This window comes from Rissa tridactyla, chromosome 1 (genome assembly GCF_028500815.1).
Source record: "Rissa tridactyla isolate bRisTri1 chromosome 1, bRisTri1.patW.cur.20221130, whole genome shotgun sequence".
Lineage (NCBI taxonomy): Eukaryota > Metazoa > Chordata > Aves > Charadriiformes > Laridae > Rissa > Rissa tridactyla.
In genome coordinates this window covers 160,576,006-160,597,989 of record NC_071466.1, presented here as the reverse complement: position 1 = coordinate 160,597,989, position 21,984 = coordinate 160,576,006, and the positions used below count along the sequence as shown (strand labels likewise).

General features: G+C 45.1%; 1 protein-coding gene across 1 annotated transcript in view; it reads left to right on the top strand.

The window, feature by feature from the left end:
• The first annotated feature begins 530 nt into the window (after window positions 1-530).
• The window catches only part of SYN3 (synapsin III), a 198,974-nt gene continuing 177,520 nt past the window's right edge, over window positions 531-21,984 (top strand). Inside the window, exons 1-2 of the mRNA XM_054207635.1 lie at window positions 531-597; window positions 17,783-18,215. Coding sequence (XP_054063610.1) covers window positions 17,899-18,215 — 317 coding nt within the window. The 5' untranslated portion in view covers window positions 531-597; window positions 17,783-17,898. The remainder of the gene's footprint in view (window positions 598-17,782; window positions 18,216-21,984) is intronic.

Here is a 21,984-nt window from a genome sequence, read left to right as displayed (position 1 = left end):
CCCAAATGATTATTCTCCTTAAAAAAAAAAAAAAAAGAAAAAGGGAGAAGAGGGAGTTTGTTTCTCATTGCACGGTGACTGGTGCATTGTATTGTGGCATTTCTCCCCTCAGAGGATGCTGCTCTGTCTATAGGGGTGTAGGATCACTTTTTAGTCAGTCTGGAAATCCTTCAGAATGTCGGGTTTTGCAGTAAGCACTCTAGGATGTTTTATTCTTTTTTTCAAGGTTTTAGGCTAAAAATCCCTTTCCTGCCACTTTAATACCTAAGCAAATAAGCACAGAATTCCCAGATGGGAATAACAAAGAGCTGCCCTGACCAAGATACAATTAATAAAGGTAAAGGTGGAACAATTTGATCTGATAATCTGTTGGTAGGTGAAACTGCTAACTCAAAATGTCAAACAAAACACCCAGGGCATTTTCAGAGCTGTTGTAAGAGCGTTTTCTTTCAAACCACGTCACTGCTCTGCCTCCTGTATCCCTCCCCCTCGCTCACTCCAGTGTTTCTCTTCTCCACTCAGGCCTCCGTGTTTTCGGCTGCCTTGCATCCCCAGAGGTGTACAAAGCCCTGGATCATAAGTTTTCGAACAGACTCGGTAAGACCAAATGGAAACCTTCCAGTTTCTAGACACACCTGTTATTTGTGGGATAAAATGGTTTCCTTTCTGTTTAAGCAGTGGGGAAGCCATACTATCTCTCCATTTTGGATAATTTTTCACTTCTTCCCATCCTGAAGGACAAATCCTGTCCTGATTTGTCATAGTATTCTCCTACCTCATCTAAAGATTAGAAAATGTCAAGGTATTTTTCTTGAATGCTGACAAACAGCAGAGGTCTGATTAGCAATTGTAGCAGATCTCTAACCAGTTCAGTACTGTAGACTCATATATACTTATAATATGGTTATCAGGAAAATTAAGTGATTATGCAGAACTAACGATGTCTATATTAATGGCTGTCAGGTTCCAGACACTCATCTATTGTCTGTTTAATGAGAAATAATCTTACTGTGTCAGGGCAGATCAAAGGCTAAAGAAAGGGTGCAATATAACTTTGCTGCCATTAGCAGACTACACTAGCCACAGGAAAGCTGGCCCAGGGCACATGCTTGTAATTTAGACCCTGCTCATAAAGGGGAAAAAAATAATGAGATGGCCTTGGAAAAGTAGGAGAAAGAGTCTGTGATGTGGCCTTGAGGTGGAAATGATCTTTTGTCCTGGTGACAGCGCTCCGTTGCAAAGGGCTGAATTCTGCACTGCCGCCAGAGTGACATGAGGGGGAAGAAAAGTTCATCTGCTTACTAGGCTGGCCTGTGGTGGGCTGCCACAGGGGGGAAACAAAGCAGATTGGAAGGGGTAGCAAAGACCCCTTTTTCAGGCTTCTTGGAACTGGGAGTATTGCCTTCAAATCACTTCTGAGAGGGTAACTGCAGTGGTTTTTAAAGGCACGTTAAACTTCGCTGTAAACTGTCAGACCAGGATACGAACAAGACAGACAGCTGCTGATTTATTTCCTGCTCTAAAGGTGCACCAGAGCCAGCACTTCTTCCCTGTATGCTTCAACTGGGAAGCATGGAAAAGCATTGGCTTCTTTATTTCTTCTCATACACAGAAGCAAACACACATATACCAATACCTTTTAAAAGATGGCAACCACTGTCTTCAGCCGGGTCATCTTTGAAACAGCTTTCGGCTCATTCGAGTGTAAAAAGTGTGTTACCTCAAACCCTACATTTTAATTTACAATTGAATTTTACATTTAGTTCACAATGGCACAAACACAGAAGGAAATATTTTTTTAACTTGCTGGTTCTAGCCTTTTAGAAACACAAGGGCTTCTTAAGAAAGGATACTAGTAAGCCACATTTTGGTAAGTGGCAGCGAAAACCGTTCACATTAGTTGGAGCAAAATAAGAGGTTAACTGATGCATCATTCCCAGCCGAGTGAATGGAGAAAGTCCCACTCCACTGGGATTCAGGACTTCCAAGCCTGGTGGAAAAAAACAGTCAGAAATGTTTACGCCATACCTCTTATGTAGCCAATGCAAGATATTTTTGATCTAGAAGGACTAGTAGACTTTCACCAGCACTAAATTAACTTCATAAGCAAACACAAGTATATTTACATAGGACTATTAGAAAAGCAAAACCAATAGCTGCAGAACATTCAGCTCCAAGATGACTCAGACCTTTAAAATGCATTATTTAAAATATTGTAACACCCCTTTTTTAGAGAAAATGTATTATTTTTAATATAGGATATCTTTGCCCTGCATGCTTGGCTTCTTTTGTACAATACAATGGATGTTCCACTGTCATCTTCCTCCCTGACTTTAATCTGTAACTTGCTGGGTTTAGAGTAAAGCTGAAAAGCCCTGTAGTACATTGCAGCCCAGGAACATGTCAAAGGCCTTCTTAGCTGCAGAACCACTTTTGCTTGGCTCTGGAGAAGAAGCTGATAAACTCCAGAGGAAGATGCTAGAAAATATAGACCCACCTCAGAAAAAAGAAGTCAAGAAAATCAGGAGTTTTCTCATTCAGCTTATCAGCACAGCACAGCTGTTTATAGCCACTGCTGTAGTGCAGTGGACCAAAAAGAAATGGAAATTTGGGATAAAGAATGATGACCTGGTCCCAGAGGTGATGGACTGGGTGTTTCTGTCCCTGAGTCACTGCGTGCCCCTCTGTTGCACTGTGCCCATCACAGGCAGCTGCCAGGGACTGTGGGCACAACACGTGGGCAGGGAAACCCACTCGGCACCCAGCTATTTTCTGAAGTGGGGCTTGACGAAACCAAATAATGTGACAAGTTAGGAAGTATTTATTCTTTTTTTAGCCTTGAAGGTTTTGGGTTTGCTGCTTAAAGATGAGATGCAGTACCTGTATTTCCCTTCTGGTTGCTAAAGCATTAATATGCTTTGGTGAGAGGGATTGGATGAAATACTGCACTCCCTCCAGCAGCCGAAGGCTGCCATATTTAGCTTGATGCATCTGTCTAAAATAGGGCTGTGTGTATTTAGTTAATGTTGCGGGCAGGGTTTCTTACTTCAGCAGCCTTGTGAAGTTTCTTCTAACAGGAGAGAGAGGAGTAGGCGAGGTAGGGGGGATGCTGTTTTATAATAAAACTGAAAGAGGCTGTCAGGAATTAACATGAAGGTTACTTTGGTTTACTCTGGGCAACCTTAATAATTCAGCAGAGCCTTTCAGTCAGGGCTTCCCCCGCTGTTCCCCACAGGGGCAGTTTCATGTATGAGAGTTTCTTGTGGCCATTCAATACGCCAGCTCCTAAGAAACACGAGGCATAGGAGAGGATGGCGCCTGTCAAGAGCTAGAGCTGACAGTCCCTATTAATGTGCAGGGAGGCTTTTCCCAGGAAGATTCTTTGATGTCTCTGACTTTTGGTCACAGGTCACGGGCCTCTGGCTTTACATGTCGTGCTCTGACTTGAAAGAAAGTGCCACCTCTTTTGCTGAGCCCCGCGGTCAGACTGTGTGACTATTGTCCCCTCCCTAGGAGCGACCCACAGAAAGAGCAGGACAGTGCCTTTAGTTACTCAGAGCAGTCGCAGCTCTTCTGAAGTCACTAGCTGGCATCTCCTGCAAAAGTCATGCTAGCCGTGCAAGAACATCTGCCTTCCGCTGTGGCTGGAAAGAGAGAGGGATCAGATCCAAACCCCAAACTTTTTTTTATTTCAGTGAGATTTCCACTGAAGTTGATGAGAATTTTGCTTGAGCTGGAAGGGAAGGAATTGACTCTCTGCTTTCTGAGATAGTGGCCAGTTAAATAAGTAGCATTGCGAGTTTTTCTGTATGCTCTGTTCTGTTAACTTGCATACAGTAATGGAGTTTGGTAAATGTTCCAGCAAAAGTAATGCAGTAATCAGAGGAAGATATGAGTTTCTGCATTGCTGTGGCATTTCATCTTTCAGACAGAAATGTCTTGTAGCCAGCTTTGGTTGCCTGGAATAAATAATAACAGTAACATGCTGTTAACTTGTGATATCCAAACCTCATAATGCTCCTTCAACCCCACTGTTAGAAGTAGTCAGCCAGCAACATTTCAGTGCAGCATCTCTCCCACAAAGACCACAGCTCATCAGCTGTGAGACAGGCTCTGGAAATTCCACCTCTGAAAATTTGTTTGGAAGAGAAAGCCTGGGAATGAATGGGACATTTGATACAACATTAATGTTGATGGTTGGACTCCATGATCTGAAAAGTCCCTTCCAACCTAGACAATTCTATGATTCTATGATTTACATGTTAGAAGATATTTTAGACTATTTCTTGTGCTGTTTTGGAGAAAACCTATTTTGAAATGGCAACGTTTCTTTGAAGTGAGCAGTCTGGTTTACAATCTACTCTTGCAAATATAAAAATTTTCAACTGGACCATTTTTAGCCCAGCTCCGTATGTCTCCCTGCGCTGTAATTCCTCCCATGCTGCCACGGCTGAAAAGACCTTAGTGCTTCCGTTGGGAAGAACCTGCACCTTCAGCTCTGCCTCTGTCACCTTGCCTTTCTCTCCGTCTGGTCGTTAGATGGTTGTGATCTGCTGAGGACCCTGAGCTAATTCTGAGGTAGTTGTCTTCTGGCTTGAAAACAGAGAGGACACCACCAGGGTTTAATTCTTAGTGAAGCATATAAAACTGCAACTTTCTTCAGAACCTCCCACACCTTGGACTAATAGAAGCAATAGCTGGTTACCTTCACATGATGCTACAGACCAGTATATTTTCCCAGAGCAGTGTAGGTGGTGAAGAATGAATAGACTCTTCAGTTGTCTAACCTCCTGAGTGCATGTTTTTATGCTTAGTGGTAGAGCATCAAGGGCTATGGGCAGGTAAGAAAAACTCTGATTTTGTAAGAGAGCATAGCACATGCCTGTTTCATGGTATGCTCAGGGCTAGCAGGTGGAGTAGCAGGTGGAATAGGCATCAGCAATAAATCTTTGTGAGCCTCTAAAGAGCACTTCTGAAACCCAAAATACAGCCAGGGTGTCCGTTTTAACAAACGGCACGTTCTGTGCTTCCTCTTGGCAAAATTCATGTTTCTTTGCTAACACAGAGCAGTTGTTACACTTACGAGGTGAGAATACCCAGTTACTAACTAGGTTTTCCAGCACAGTTTCTCTAGCCAGAAGGCTCCTACTGCTGCTTCATTAATATTAAGGACCATCAGGCAGGTGCTGTGATTGCATGGAGATGCCAGCAAAGACCAACAGTTTGATCGAAGTCTGCAGCCTCGCTGCTGCCTGCTTAGCAAAGAAAGCTTGGTGGGCCGTGGCGGGCAGCAAACCCAAGGGATGGGCCCTGCCATGGGGCTCAGTGAAGAACAGTCAGAGAGAGGGCAGGGCCTGGGCTGACAAACCAGCTGCCATCTCCTGCATCGCTTGGCGATGTTTCATGTTCAACCTTCAGGGTAGCGCAAACTGAGAAATCAGCTCAGGTGGGGATTGCTGCCAGGCACTGACTAGCCCTGCAGATGATGCACTGGCAGCAGCTGCTGCTCAAGATCTATCTGCCCAGGAGACAGCTGCTGCTTCACAGCATGAACATCTGAGTGGTTCTGGGGTGCTTAAGCAAGTGTCTTTGTGTTGGGGTATCCTATGGTCATGCAGTCCCTGCTGAAGTTGGGGGATCATCACAGCTGGACCAGATGCTGTTTTCTTCACTCTGGCATTCAGGGAGCTGCTTCTTTGCTCTTGCTGCAGTGACGATGGCTTAGATACGGGCTGGTTTGAACCACACCCCTGAGTACTTACAAGCTAGCCTTGGAGTTGGTTTTTTCAATCAGAAGTGATAAACGCATGGCAGGAGTTATTGGGAGAAACTATACAAGCTGCACTACGTGGGAGGCCAAGCTCAGTGATCCTAGGCTTCAAATCTGTTTGATTTTTTACAAGTGCTCTGCAGTGCTTTAGAAGTAATTGAAGAGATCCAAAGCAATTATCCTCTTTCAGAAATGAGATACTAATGATGGAGAGCTAAAGCAACAAGAGAGCAAGTGATTAAGCTGATAATAGTGAAGGACTTACGTATCTGTTATCATGCAGTGTACGTTATCATTAATGCTCACAATATGACCCTCTCTTGCCCTGGTTTTACATGTGGATTCCCATATGAAGTGATTTAACCAGAGTTCTTCCTGAAGCTCTCAGGAAAATACATGTGGATGTGCGGGGCCTACAGCCAACATGTGTAGGCGATCCACTACTTCGATGGAGCTCAGTGATGATACCAGATTTTCATAACCCCATCAATGGGTCATGTTTGGATACTGGTTTTTCATTGGAGTAGAGAGGAAAGGGGACAGAGATCCTTGTATCTAACCGGGCTTGTTTATAAAAGATCACTCATACACAATTAACATCTAGATATCCACTACAGTTTTTGCAGTGATCAGCTCCAAAACTGGACTCTGGTGACCTTAGCAGCTCTCATTTGAGCTGAGAACTCTGTGTATTCTTCCACGTTAAAAGTAATACAGTTTTCAGGTTGATTTAATCTTAAAGAGCTGCTGTACTTATTTTGTATATTATAGACCACCTCTGCAATCTGTATTTATATCACCGCACATCTCAGTCTCTCTCAAACTTGACCCAATTTAGCCTTTCCATGCTTTAATTAACAGAAAGATCATTATACAATCAGGCATACTAAGGCACAAAGTAGTTAAGTGAATTCCTCAAAGTAAAAAGTCCATAAGAAAAAAACATAGAGAAAGGAACTGCTCTTTCTAGCCACAAAATCCGTAAGATTGGTTTCCTTTTGTGTGCAGTCTTGAAATAGAGAGTAACGTTTTGCGTGTTTCAATGCGCTGACTGCCGTCCTGCAACATGCAGGAATATCAGCTCTGCATTTCAGCTCGAGCCTATGGAAAACACTGAATATGCAAGTGTAAGCGCAGGCAGAACTTGGCACATCATCTTAACGGGGGGGAGGCCAGGCTCCACGAGTGCGTAGCTCTGTGCAAAGCTGCAGGGAATAAACATACTTCCTCAGCCTGCTGTAGTTAACACCTTGCCATCCATGCCACCTTCTGAAATCTTGAAGCTAAGAAATTGTGCCCTGGGGTTGGTTGGTTTGGGTTTTTTTTAACCAGTTCTGTGACTGCATAGGGATGACAGAGTGATGCAGCTGTTGCGAGGTGGCCAGCTTCAACACGCAAAGTTTTAAACCCGCTGGCCTCTGCGAACCTGAGGGCTCAGGCATTCGGTCTGGGCAAGAGCTGAAAATAAAGCCAGCGGGGCGAGGCAGCTCTCTAGCTATTACTCAGAGCTCTGTTGAGTTTGTTTTGGACTCTTCAGCTGATCTTACAGTCTACTCTTGGACACGTCTTTTTTTCTGTAAATACATATCCACAGTAAAAGTGGCTTTCATCAGTAAGCTTCAGTCACATGGGGCTGCACCGCTTAGCTCTGATCAAATACAGATCGTTCCACAGAGGACTAGGAATTGTTAGCAATGCTGCTTCTATCGTTCGCTACATCATCATATAATTACACATAAACAGCAACTGCCTAGCTGTGTGGCTAGTCAGGACACAAATGCAGAAAAGGAGTCCCCAGTGTAGCTCTCAGATAACTTCTGTCTGAGATTTTTAGGATGTCCCCATTTCTCTCCTGCCTGCTGCAATGCTCATGCTCTTGGTGACCAGTTAGTCACGCCATATTCGTGCGTGTACCCAGCAAGAGCTCAGGTCAACACGTGTGGTTAAAGTTCCTCCCACTGTGCCCTGCTCGGGCTGTTCGGCTGCGGAACGAATGCATCCTCTCCTTTCCCCTCTTCCCCTTCCTTCTCTCCTTTCCAGCCTTGGGAAGGAAGTTCTGCGAGTATGGGAGAAGGAGAAACTAAAATAGCTGTGTGGATCAATCCTTTACATTACCAGTTAGAAGATGGTTCTAAGTGCCACATTTTTTCCTCCGAGAAAGCTTTTTTTCCCCCATCCACTCATGGTGTCTAAGTATTCACCAGCCCTTTAAAGGCTTGGTGGTCAAGTTCTTAAATAAGGCCAGCCAATTTTGTAATGGTTAAAAGCTTTGTAATTCAGCTATCGATCAGCAGGGGAACTGGAGCTCTTCAGGTTGCTCATGCTTGGTTCAGTGGTGCAGCATGGAGGCGTGTGAGCTGAGCCTTACAAGATCTCTGCGGTCTACAAAATAAAGCTTGTCTTCTTAATGAGGAAACCAAGGCACTAACGTTGAGTGACCTTTCCCCAAGCTGATGGCAGAGGACTCTGTTAAAATCGTGTTGTGCTTTATTTCTGTGTCTGGGCCCAGCCCACGAGCCTACTCTCTCAGGACTTTGTCTGGGTCCAGAATCTATTCCAGTTCTCACACTCATGTAATATATTTTCTGATGCTTTTTGCCTAAACATAGTTTCCGGTGTTTGGAGACAATTAGGGAGGGCTCCTACACCATCCAGCATGAATGCAAAACCTGAATAGGCAAGCAGACAGGAAGCAGGAGAGGAGACAGCTTGGTAAAGGACAATTACTGAAATAATTTTTCATTAGACTTTTAAAAAGTACTTTCTAATTATAGCAGTGCACCTCTGGTGATACAACTCTTTGTCAACACAATATTCCTACGGAGCCAACATAACTTCTTAAGTGGCACTTGAAACCTGGCCAGATGCTTTATTAAGAAAGCAAAGCACCTGCCCCCTGACTGTCCTGCACACGCTCCTGCTGGCACCACAAACAGGTTTGGCTTGCAGCTCTAACCTGCACGCATGCTGGAGCAGGATCTCATGGACATTTGTGAGGTCGCAGCTGGGAAGCAGGCACTGGTGATGGTGCGAAGACTGGGGTGATCAGTCCAGCTCTGGGAGAGGGCATTGTCACCCTTGCTGGAGTGAGAAATGTGTGGGTGCGTGGTGCGAGCAAAAGGGATGTATTACACAAACCCACGCAGCTTTTCATGTATCTCCATGTGATCAAAGGTAATGATGCAAAAAAGCAAAGAAAAACATCTCCTACAAATACTCAGCACAGTTTGGGTTGGTCATCACAGAGCTTGAGACAGACATAGCCAGCTGGACCCCTACAGTGTTCCAGATGAAGGTCTACCCATCCCCATTTTCTCTGCCTCTTTGGGGGGAATAGTCTAGCCAGTCAATCTCCTGCCACTTCTACATCACACAAAAGAATTTGGCATCAAGCTGTCTTACAGTCATGTCAGAAATCTTACCCAGAATGCAGTAAAACATTGTCTTTCTCTTCCATCATCAAAATAATTCAGTAAGTGCGCTCAAATTCTCAGCTTATTCTTCTCTTTGTATTGAGTGCCAATACCCGAGATGGGCACGTATGGTTAGAAAGCAAATGAGCGTCTTGCCACACAAAGGCAAATTACAGGCTTTATTTCTCCAGGTATCTGTTGTTCACACCATCCGTCTAAGTAAATCTCAAGTATTCTAAGGGATTCCTCACCATATGGGAAAGATCTGGGAAACTGGGATATGGTGGTGTTCTGGCATGGTGTGGGGGGAAGAAAATGGGTGGATTCAAATGGCAGCAAAACTTTGATGGGATATACTCGCACTACAGATGGTTTAGAAGACTTCAGGTGTTTGAAGGAAAACTTTTTAACCCCCAGAAGCATAGAACATTTGGGAAAGTAATTGAATTTTTGTGGCATTTTAAAATGAGTTTGAAGCATTGATGCAAGAATTGCGGGGTTGTCTTTGAAGACATGTTATTCGGAACTATGCAATGCATTTTTGTCTTATAAACGTATGAAAAGTAATACAATTTGTGCTTCAAACAGAAAATCCTTCCTATCATCATCAGTTAATAATTATCTGTTTGGTGTACATTATGACCTTTTAGTGAATTGTTTCTTCCCTTTCGTGACCCGTAGCACTTTTCCCCCCAACATATCTAGTTAACTCTATAGTAATAAAATATTCTGTTTACCTGCATTTTGAATAACCAATCTACTGTGGCTGAATTGAAATATGGTAGAAAGAAAATGGCATAGAAATGAGGAAGAGTATGTGATCATAATCAAGGCAGGAGCCCCATTAGCACTGGGCAGGCTGCTGCAGTTTCCTCTGAGAACCTGTGAGTTGTCAGTCCTTTAGGCATCTTTTATCTGGGCGAGCCCTAATGCATATTGGCAGGCTCTACATATTAAATACATCCAGCTTCTTGATTTTATTCAGATCAGCACTCTTCAAAGCAACGCGTCTCTCAGCTGAAGGAAATCCCTGCTCTATTAATGGCGTGTCTGGTGCCGCTTTCACTCTTATCACCATGAAATCAGGGCTTGTACGGTTACTGCAGGAAACTTAGAGCGTGTCTCACAAACACACAACATGAACTGCATCAGATCCAAGTCTGTGAAGGAAAAAGACGGGGGCTTCAGAGCCCCGCTTGCTTTCTTCTTACAATTTCATCCGCTTAATATGCAGAGCATCGATCTCTACAAATTCTCTGGTTTGTACTGCTGTCTCCTGCTTTTCTTTAACATAATCGTGAGGAGCCACTTTGGCATGTGTGTAAGTGTTAGCCTTAATGGAAGCATTAGTGTCGCTAGTGCTTGGGGTGGGAGTGACCACAATGCTCTAGGGAAATAAGAAAAGGAGACAGTATGCCAACTCAACTGACTTTCAGATGGGGATGGCTCTATAGTACTCAAAGATTAGCACAGGATTTCTTTGCCTCATACAGCCTGCTCGAGTTGAGCTGGGTCTGGCTTTGCTGATAAGCAAGTATTGATATTGAACAGAGACAGGCCACAAATGGGCTCCCTAAGCTCATTGACAGGGGGATATAACCACTGAGACAACACTGCGGCCGTTAGGTGCCAACAGGATTTCCACAGTGAGAATAAAATGAGGAAATAATGTATTATTTCCAAGAAGTAGCACATCATAATTTTTTCTCGGGGGCATTAAAGCCACAGAGTATTATCATAATATTCAGATTCATTTTTCTCTAGAAAATTTTTCACTATTGTTCATGGCTTTAGTCATCTTCCTTTGCAATCTGCTGAAAGCCTAATGATCTTACAATGACATTTTGTCATTTAAGAGTCTTTTTTCTTCTTCTTCTTTTCCTTGCCTGCCTTTATGATATAACAGGCAAAAGAGGAAACAGACTTAACTCATTTTCTCTGCTGGGTGTAGCTCTTGGGAAGTGGTCCCATTTGCACTCAGTTTGGTATGTGCACAAACATTATCTTCCAGGCCAGATAACGCAAACCTCCTATGGTAAAACTGCTATATAGGAAGCACTGAGAGCTTTGCAAACTGAAAAAATAAGTAAGATTTGTGAAGCCTAGACTTTTCCACTTAAATAGCCACCCAAGAAGGTAGAGAGGATTTTTTAAGGTCTATAAGAATGCAGCAGTAAGATAAGAGAGTTATTGCACCTTTATATGTATCAGTGACTTAATGAAGTATGTTGAACATTGTGAAGTGATCAATTTCTGAGAGAAAGACCTCCCGGCATCTCTGAGAATCTCTCCAAACAGAGAAATCGAATGCACAAGACACTGGCTTCTGCGAAAATCCTTAAAGAGCACATTTCCAAAGGAAATCACTGCTGCTGTGAATGGTAATAGAGAATTTGGGAAGCAAGTGAAATTCTGGCGAGCAACTGTCTAACACACAACAGGGAACTCAGGCTCTGGGTAGCATAAATGTCCTCACGGTGTGCTGTGTCCACTCCCCTGGCCTGCCACCCCCTCCAGGTGCAGGGTGCTGACTTTGAAGCAATTGCTTCAAAGAGACAGCAGGGCTCCACCAGTGTCGGTCTCTGGCATTGGCATGCACAAACCCCTCTGATTTTAGGTGGAATTCGTGCTCTAGCTTTACATGGTTTGGAAGATTTCCACCAGTGTCTACGTTAGAGCTGTATTGCATTGATGACGCTGGGGAAAGCTCTCTACAACCTGAACATGGGCATGGAAACTCTCTGCTTTCCTCTTTTCTTTGGGATGGCATGAAGTCATAGAATCATAGAATCAGAGAATGATTCAGGTTGGAAGGGACCTTAAAGATCATCTAGTTACAACCCCCCTGCCGTGGGCAGGGACACCTCCCACTAGATCGAGTTGCTCAAAGCCCCATCCAGCCTGGCCTTGAACACATCCAGGAATGGGGCATCCACAGCCCCTCTGGGCAACCCGTTCCAGTGCCTCACCACCCTCACAGTAAAGAATTTCTTCCTAATATCCAACCTAAATCTACCCTCCTTCTGTTTGAAACCATTACCCCTTGTCCAATCATTACATTCCCTGATAAAGAGTCCCTCCCCATCTTTCCTGTAGGCCTCCTTTAGGTACTGGAAGGCCGCTGTAAGGTCTCCCCGTCCCCTTCTCTTCTCCAGGCTGAACAGCCCCAACTCTCTCAGCCTGTCGTCTTTACAACCCTTTCAGTTTTTGTATATGCTTCAGGTTTACAAAATGTGGGGGGTTTGGTGCAGTATCCTTTTCCTTTTCTTTTTCTAACCCCAATTGTTTTAATTTCCTGATTTATGGAATTTCAGATGAAAAATACCAAGGAATGTTTGAACATGTGAGCCTCTTGAGTCCAAAACTGAGGCAAATGAGGTAAAAAAACAACAAAAGTCCTAATTAATTTCAGAACTGATTATTTTATTCTGCTTTCAATTCTTCCCAAGAAATGCCAAGCTATGCCAAGCTTGGGAATGTTGAAGCCATTCAGAGTGAAACACTGAGAGCTTGACAATAATGAAGAATCTCTTGCTTTCCTCTTTTTGAAAATATCTGTGGAAAGCCATCCGGCTGGAGTTAGAGCTCTCTAACATGGCTGTCCCTCTACAGAAGTCCGCTCCCACATTGTGTCGATATGCCTGAAGGCAGAAAGGGACCCGTGGGATTATCTTAACATGTGAAGGTATGCTGAAGGCTATCCACAAAATGGGTGTGAGGGGTATCGGTAAGTGGCCACTGCCAGGTGAGGAGCATCCCCTCATCTTTCCATCTACCGAGGGGCAGAAGTAACTGCTCCCTTATGGCGAGGTGGGAGGATAATCTCTCCTCATTGGTTTTCCATCTTGCCGCCACCAGCATTGCTCCGTTGAGGCTGTCAAGAGCAGGAATCAGACACACAGGCTGGCGTGGTTGTGTCAGTTCATTACCTGATGGCATAGATAACAAGCTCGAGGGAATTCTAAGCACAGTTAACAGATATCAGCCAATTGAGTTGGGTTCCCTCTGGATGCTACTGCACATTAGAAAGTAACCCAGCAAGAGGTTTAAGTGAACGTTTTGTTCTTGTTTTCTAACACATGTCAACAGGTTTTCTGAGATAACTTGCATCTCTGTGGAGTGTGTGCTTGAGAAAAAGCAGGTAGGTGCCTGGCTGCTGTCAACCTGCTGAGGGAGCAGATTGCTTACCCTCCCTTGCCCTTTCGAAAATATCAGCCAGGAAGTTTAACTGCGCGTTAGTAAGGGGCTGTCGGTGCCAGCCTCTTTGCTGTTGTTTTCAAGGTCAGCTCTAATTGACCTTGCTCTTGCTTCATTTAGTTGCTCACATCGTCTCCTTTTGATTCCCTGACTGTGCTCTCATTGTTGGGATTTCTGCGTGTTCCCACATTGTCTTTTGGTTAAGCCGATTCCCGCTTGCTTCCTCCCGTTCTGCTTGTGCCTTCTCCTCCTCCTCTCCCCCTCTCTCCTGCTTGCTCTCTTTCCTTGGGACTCACTCATTCTCCTATGCCTTGTTTATTATTTCCCCATCCTGAAACATAGCCCAGATCCCTGACCTGCAGCTCCATGGCCCAGATGCCCACTGTTTTCTCAGCTAGCTTTCGGGAGCAGCTGTTTCACACAGCAGCAGATTACTCCTGCGTGGTGGGAGGTAGCTGCTGTATTGCAGCTCGAGGAACTCAACAGGAGCTGCTGCCTGACCTGGAAGCAGCCCATGGGCTGTATTGCAGCTATGCAGGGGGCTGCAGGCCTCTCTATGGGCAGGCTTGTGCCTGGCACAGCATTAAGTAGGTGACATGTCTCCATGTAAGCCATAAGAAGACACTGGTGTGCAGAGAGGCAAGTACAACGTGATGGTGTACAGCCAGCAGCTTTCCTACCTGTGGCTCTGGAGTGACAAAATACCACTTACCAGACTTGTCTTGCTTCTGAAGGAGGTGTTGGCTCCTGGCTTTGTTGAAGTTACAGCCCCGCTTGCCTGCTAGGGTAGAACCTGTACATATACCGGGTGGACGCTGTGCTGCATGAGAGCTGCATGCTGTGAGAGCTGCACAGAGCCAGATTTGGCCTGACGTGCTGAGCCCTCAGGCTCTCCATGAGGAGTTTCAAGCAGTAGGAAAATGAGGTCCTATACTACTCAACCTGTGCCTGTATGAAAATGCCTATTGCTGAAAGTTAAATAACAGCAAGTGAGTATGATGCAGAGCAGACCATGAGGTTTTCCAGTAAGCAAAGGAATCTGCTGGCAGTTTACACTGCTGCCATTGCAGAGAACATCTCCTCTGTGGCAGCACTAATGACAATCGATAATCAATCCAGCGAAGCCATCAATAACTGCATTTTTTTTAAAAAAAAAGAGAAAGTCTATTTTAATTAAATTACCCAGCTCATTAGAAAAAATGCATGTAATTAGAGGAGGAGAGTCTGTGCCATCGTTTTGACAGACCCAAAGTCAAAGTTCCTCGTGGGTTGGCCATCCCCCATCCCAGAGCAGAGCCAGGCGTAGCTCTCTGCTGCAGCAGTGTCATCCTGCTTGAATTTAGCCTCGGCGTGCTTTGCTGGAGGGAGAATTCCCCATGACATCAGTTGCTTAGGCTTTCTCTCCTTCATTCCCAAGCCAACGGCATGCAGCCCAGTCTTCGAAGCAAGCGGAGGCAGTGCCAGCCAGCAGAGGGAAAGGCCAGTCTCAGTGCAGCGTCCCAAACTCTCTGGACAAGAGAGTTTTGCCATCTCCCAGTTTGTCCTGGGCAACGTCTTTCACTACCATCTTTCCCTGGTGGAAAAAATGATGGGGCACTGTAAATGTTGCTGTTTAAAAGTGTCCAGGAGGCGAGCGGTCATGGCCTTGCAATAAGTGTGACGAATTGTTTATTGTGGATAGTACCCTGAAGGGCACAATTTGAGAAGCCCTGTTGTGGAGGAGACCTGCGTGCCTTCCAGGCACATCACAGGGTACTCTGGCCCTTCCCAGTCCCATGCCACATGCCTCCATGCCCTTCTTCCACAGTACAGAGCGGAGACATTTGCCCATCACTTTACTTGCTGATGCTTTGCAAGGAGCCCATGTTCTTTTGGAGAGTGCAAATCTCACAGAGGAGGAAGCAGCCATGCAAGTGCCAGGCAGTGGGCAAGGAACACTTTCAAGAGCATGTAAGTCCTTCTGGACCCTGTCGCAAGAATACTGGCTTGTGAAAAGAGCCTTGTCCAGCCTGTATGGCTGAGGCCAGGTTCCCTCCCGTGGCTGAGAGCTGCCACAGCAGGAACCAGCAGCTCTCTGTGATGCTGTGCAAAGTGTGCAAGGGACAGGCGTCTCGTCCTAAAACCACTTCTTCTGAGACTGGTATTGAAATATGTCCCAGGACTGGACCTACTCTTGAGTGGACTGTTGTTTAAGTGAGGGGAGTTTTCTTATTTGTGTTATGCAAGGTAGGAAATGCAGGTTCCTGAGCAGAGGACAGTGCAGCGCATTTTTACGCTGCCTGTAGTATATAAATCCCTCAAAGTCTTTGTAGGCTCTACCACTCTGGTCATCCTGGACAGGTAGCAGTGGATGGCTCTGTGCTGGCACTCACAGTTACTGCAGCAGGACACGAGTAGGCCAGGTACTGCGTGGGTGGATAGATGAGGTGAGCAGGTAGCTCATAGTTCGTTCATGCTATATGTTACCTGCTTTTTGGAACAATTGCTGATTAAACAGTCAGTGCTACCGGAGCGCTCACCAGTGCCTGCGTTTGCTGATGTTGTGCAGTCACCGGGCACACCAGGACGGGGTGGTAAGTCAGCACAATGCCTCGAGATATGTTATTGACTGTAAATGTGGCAGGAAGTCATTAAAGATTTCTTGAGCTATTCCCTGGGAAAAGACTAACTCCAGGCTCCAGCAAAGTCAGAGGACTTGTATTGCCAGGGCTGAGAAATCAAAAGAAAAATTGCTCTAATAAGCCAATGTCATCGGCTTCAGCAGGGAGCCCTCTGCTCCAGATGGATCCTGTGCCCACAAGGTCAGGGTGGTGATGGATGACGAGATTTGGGGTACACGTGCCAAGTGGCTCTTTGTAGCTTGCCTACTCCACGCAGGCTATCCAAGCCTCCCTAAAGGCTCTGGGGGCTAAGAGAGGTATGGACACAGACAGGTCTGAATCCTTTGTCTCTAAAGCTTTGTAAATCCCTATAGGTGAAAATAAAGGACAGCTTATTTTAAGAAAGCTGTTTGGTTGCTCCATGAGCTCTCAGCCGCCGCTCCAGGAGGGAGATTTGCAGACGCCAAGCTGTCTTGGACCAGCTGGGAAAAGACAGTTTTCTGCCATCAGGAGGCAATCAGAGACTGGGACAAGAGCGTGAGCACTAAGGAAGGCAAACCCAGGCAGGTGAAGGCAAGGAGCTCCAGCTTTTTTAAGGGGCTCATTCAAAAAGACTTGAAGGGGTTGGGGGATGATTTAACGATGATACCAGGAATTCATGTGACTCATCTCATTTGACGTTTGGGATAACTCTAACTTTTGTTGCTGTAGGTATGTCTGTCTGAAAAACACTTATGTTTTACCAGCAATGTTTCTAAATGTTCCCCCCAAATCTCACCAACCAGCCTCTGGTCAAGACTCAAAGGCTGTCTCAGCAGATAAAAGGTCTTGGGAAATTCCTGTGGAAATCTCATTTCTGGGCTGTTCCTATAAGTGAAAAAAACATTTTTAAAGAAACTACTAACTCTGTGACGTTATTTAGTTGTTGAAAAACTTAATGTCCTGGGTAAAAACAGTCTTCACATTATGGTAAAGGGAGAAGTACCAGCTAGTTACATTTCACAGTGTTCATTTTCTCACTGGAAAAGATGAGCAAAGTAAGAGACCTTTCTTCTTAAAAGAAAACAAAATAAAAAAAACCAATAACAGCAAGAAAAAAAAAAAGTATGTGAAGATTAGACAGACAAGCTTCTAGTTTTGAGTACCTGCAAAAATCCTACAAGCGAAATTGTAAAATCAGGTAGTCTGCTGTGTCTAGCAACCACCAGCATGCACCTGGCTGAAAGTCTTATTTTGAGGGCAGAGAGCAGCAGGGCCAGAAACGAGTAGTTTGAAGCTGCCACTGAATTTGATCAAGATATGTATGGGGATTTTTTACTATTTATTTTCTACATGCTATCTGAATTTAGGACATTTGTTCCTTAAATTCAGAGCCTTACTTACAAACCTGACAAAGATGATAAAACTTTTTATCCTACTAGATCATTTGTTGGTTATTCTGTAACAAGCATATGTGATTTCTAACACAAAAAAAATACCAGAAATAAGCTGTCTCTCTTTTGAAAGTTAACATTTACAGTCAGAAAAATTTTTCTTTCTCCACAGTGAACAAGTATAGAATTGTTAGCCCCTAAGCTAGTGCAAGCTGGTCTGCCCTGACCGGAAAATGTTTTGGGATGAGAGCCATGAAACATACTTTGTCCTGTTTAGATTTACCAGTGTAGCATACTGCATAGAAACCAATAGTCCTTTTTCCTCTCATCGTTGATTAAGGTACCCATTTAAAAGGCCAAAAGATTTTTTCTTATCTCAGACTCGCAGTATGTATCTCACACATATGTCTTTGACTCTTCTTCCCACAGAAGAGAAGGAAAATATAGCTGAAAAACTACACGCACACAGAAGCGTTACCCAGGACTGGTGACACCATTGTTCAGCCTCTCTCGTGCTGAGAAGGTTTCCACACAACGCTGCAACAATGAATTTCCTCCGGAGGCGTCTCTCAGACAGTAGTTTCGTGGCAAATTTGCCCAATGGCTACATGATGGACTTGCAGCGCCCTGACAACTCCACGAGCTCCCCGGTTTCTCCTGCCACGGAGAGAAAGCATCCGCAGCCACTGCAGCCCTCACACTCTTCCTCTACTGGCACCAGCATCTTCAGCTCCATCTCCAGTGCCATGAAGCAAACCACGCAAGCGGCTGCAGGACTAATTGATCACTCGGCCAGCCCCACACCACCTGTGGCCCAGAAACCCAAGATCCTCCTGGTGATCGATGATGCGCACACAGACTGGTAAGTCGTCATGGTCCTTCCTCATAAATTCAGCTCTACAAAGTTTGGGGGATGAGAGGGATCTGGGAAGCACAGGGCATCTGCAGGGGGATACATAGATACTTTTACATCTAGGTCACCAATTCTAGCTCCGCATTGATGTTTGAACAGTGATATGCATAAATGGCAGAGTAGGCTTTTCTCATATCTTCTTTGAAAAAAACATTAATTTGTTACTCATCGGCAAATTTCTTAATAGCCTCAATATATGAGCACATGTAAGGCATTCTTGGCTTAGCAGGCTTAGCTGAGCTCTCACATCTAGCAATGGCCCTAAGAGGCCACAGCTGAAGGTGTGTTAGCGGTGTGATTCAGGACCTGTTTGTGCTGGCTCTAAAAATGAAAAGGGACTCAATCTCTCCAGCTATCAATCTCTCTTGAGCTTTTCTCTGGATGCAAATTTATATATAAATTATGAAAAGCTAACCCAAGATTACTACTACTACCAATTGGACTGGAGTCCATTTGCTGGTCAAGGGCCCTTCACCTGCTAAGCATAGCGGCTATTGGCAAAGGGCTCTCGGGCTCAGCTAAGCCTCAGATTTGTCTTGTTCATGCAGGTCTCTGTTTACAAATAAAAGTTTGGAAGTTTGTTTGCTGTGAGCAGAGGACACTTTCCAAAGGGCAGGACAACTGAAGTCTTCTGAAATGTTAGAGAAATGACTTACTGCTTGCTGCGTGCTCCCTTTCAAAGTCGGCCAGTTTAGAAAGCTTTAGGCAAGCTGGCCGAGAGACTTATTTAGGAGAAAATCCAGAACATCTATTCAGAAGATGCTCATTGTTTTGTCTGCTAGCTTGTCACAACACAGAAAAAAGGGGAGGGTAGCACAGGCAAGGGGACTGTATTGAGAATTTCAAAATTAAAGAATCTGGGGTACCAGGTCTTGTCTAGGGGATATTATTTTATTGTCCTTTTAATCCCACACCACTCTTCAGTAAAGTTGTCACCTTTGGTCTTCTCTGTTTTCCCAGGAGAGTGGGAACAAGGTGTGACCTGCCTCCCTGGGTGTATCTTCACAAAACAAGAGCTCATCTCTTAGCTAAAAAGGGGCGATGACTGAGTACAACTAGGTCAGGCTTCTTCAGCCGACTTGAAGTAAGAGAGGGAAAACAGTGGGATTTTCCTCTAAAGGAAAAACAACTTTTTAACTGAGTGGGAAAGACCGTGATAAGGTGGTCATCATATCAAATGTTTCACTGGCCTATTGTCTTTTATCACCATAGCAGCCTCTTAACGCCAGATAGTTCAGTTGGCAACACCGGTCTGGCTCAACCCTGATCTCTCCTTCCTGGGTGCACCTGGAGGTCTCCCAGCAGGCTGATGCTCACCAACCTCCATCTCTGTTTAGCGTTTTTGCAGTTCCATGAAGATACTGCCAGGTGGCAGTCCCTTAACATAGCATCCTCCAGCTGGGGATGGGAGTGCCTCTAATGCACAGCCTAGCATCTGGGGCTCAGCCGGCACTGCTTAGTCCAAACACTGTAATCAGAGAGGAAAGCCCTATCTCAAAGGCCAATCTAGTTTTTCCTTGAGATTAATGGTTTTGAAGGTAGTCTGGGCAGGGGAAAGGACAAGGAGGGGTTGGACTCCGTTGCAGTGTTTTCATGTTTTAAAATACACGCTGCAATCAAATCCTTGCCTTTATATCTCCCAGCTGCTGTTCTGTCGTGCAGACTTCATGGTCTGTGAGCTGAGCTTGCCCAAGGAGCAGCAGCTGGGAGATATAAAGAGGAGGTATGGCTGCCTGTGCTGTCTTCACTCCTCCACTCGTGTGTAAGCACTCCATGCATCCTGCTGTCTTGGCTATCCTTCTGCTGTCTATAACTTAGCAGTTTCTACACATGATAGGGGACCCCTTTCCCCTTCGCTGCCCCTATCCACAAGCTTGCAGATATCAAATAATGCTGCTTGCAAAGGCTCCCTGCCTTCAGTCTCTCTCAGGTTGTGAGGGCACTGAACAAAATTAGTGTATGCATTCATGACCATATCCTGACATATGTATGATAGGAAAACTAAGGAAGCAACATTGCTAACCCTTGCCTGCCACAGGTTTCCATGGCTCTTTGTAGCATGGCCGGAAACACATGCCTAAAACTTCCCCAGCCTAAAGGTAGCATGTGGTCCTTTCTGAGGGAGCGTACAAATGCAACCACTCTGGTAGGCCAGGAGCGCTACTTGGCAGTTGATTTTCATGTCTCCAGGAAACTCAATGAGCCCTTGAGAGCAGCACTGGAGAGCAGTGGCTCCATGGCTCCTTGGATGTTTATTCTTGGTAAGGTACTTCTGAGCAATGCCAGTCGTCTTCCTGGTCTCAGCCAGGGTGTTATGTGAGCTCAAGCTGACCAGGGCAAGGGCACCAATGTTTGCCTTGTGAGAGCACAGCTGAAAAAGCTGGTTATCCGGGGATTCTGGCTGTCCTCTCTGCGTCATGTACGGAAACAGTCCCAGACTTTGGAGAGTGAACAACAACGTATTGTTACTTCTGTGCTGGTGATTTTGGGTTTGGTAGAAGCACCATGTTTACAACGCATTTCACCTCTGCCCGCTCTGGTTCTTGCTACACGTGAAACCTTTGTATTCGGTTTTCAAGAAACCCTTTCCTTCTCCTTTTGAAATAGTTAACTCTACTAGAAAAGATCCCCAAGAAATAAGTACTGAAGCACTACCTTTATTTTAAGGGCGGGGGGCTTTCACAATGCCTCCTCCCCCACAGCAAGTTACATGGGGTTCACAACAAGGACTAGCTTGTTCGCAGACAGGAAGGGTGAGAGACAGTGGAATCTGCCATTTGATTTCGCTTCTCTACGTGAAAACACTTTCTCATAATTGGAGACTGTAGCAATATTGCCAAGCCAGACATTAATTTATCATCACTGTTTGTATTACAGCAGAGGCAAAGAGCTGCAATTGTGGATTATGGCGAGGTGTTGCACAAGTGCATGATGAAATGCTCTAACAATCCAACTAGGCAAGTGCACTTTAAAGTGACAAATGGCAATCCTTTCTATTTTTAAGGAGCTACTGTGTCTCTGATGACACAATATAGCACTCAACTTCTCTCAGAGGCCTGGATGAAGCGAAGCGCATCCTTGGGAATCCATGGCCTGTCTTCCTCCGTAAGATCCTTACTACTCTTTATGTGCAATACGCTCTGGTTTATTCCAAAGCACTATAAAAATAGTGTGAGCCTCACAGAATCTGATCAGATGCTTTCTGCATTAGCAGCAGTAGAAGAAAGGTATGTTCTATTAAAATCAAGGGAACTCACCCAACTTTCTGTTAAAGTGGCAATGTTTTGACAATTTTTCCATCCTTCTCCAAGACCCGGCTCTAGCGCATTGCAAGGAAGCACAACAGTGAATCTGACACAGGCAGGATGAGCATGAGAGGAAAATACTACCTGTACGGCTCCCTCGTGCTCTTGGCTTTGACAGGCAGCCCTCAGAGGCACCCACAGCAGTGAATGCATTGGCATGGTAGGGAAAAACTCTGCTTCTCTTTAGTCATTAATAGAATCATAGAATCATCTAGGTTGGAAGGGACCTTTAAGATCATTGAGTCCAACCATTAACCTAACACTGCCAAAACCACCACTAAACCATGTCCCTCAGCACCACGTCTACCCGTCTTTTAAATACCTCATGGTACATATCTCAGCCAGGTAGCCTCCACCTGGAGAATGAGGCACCTTCTTGTGGGACAGGAGTATCTGTGGCTTGGGACACTTCC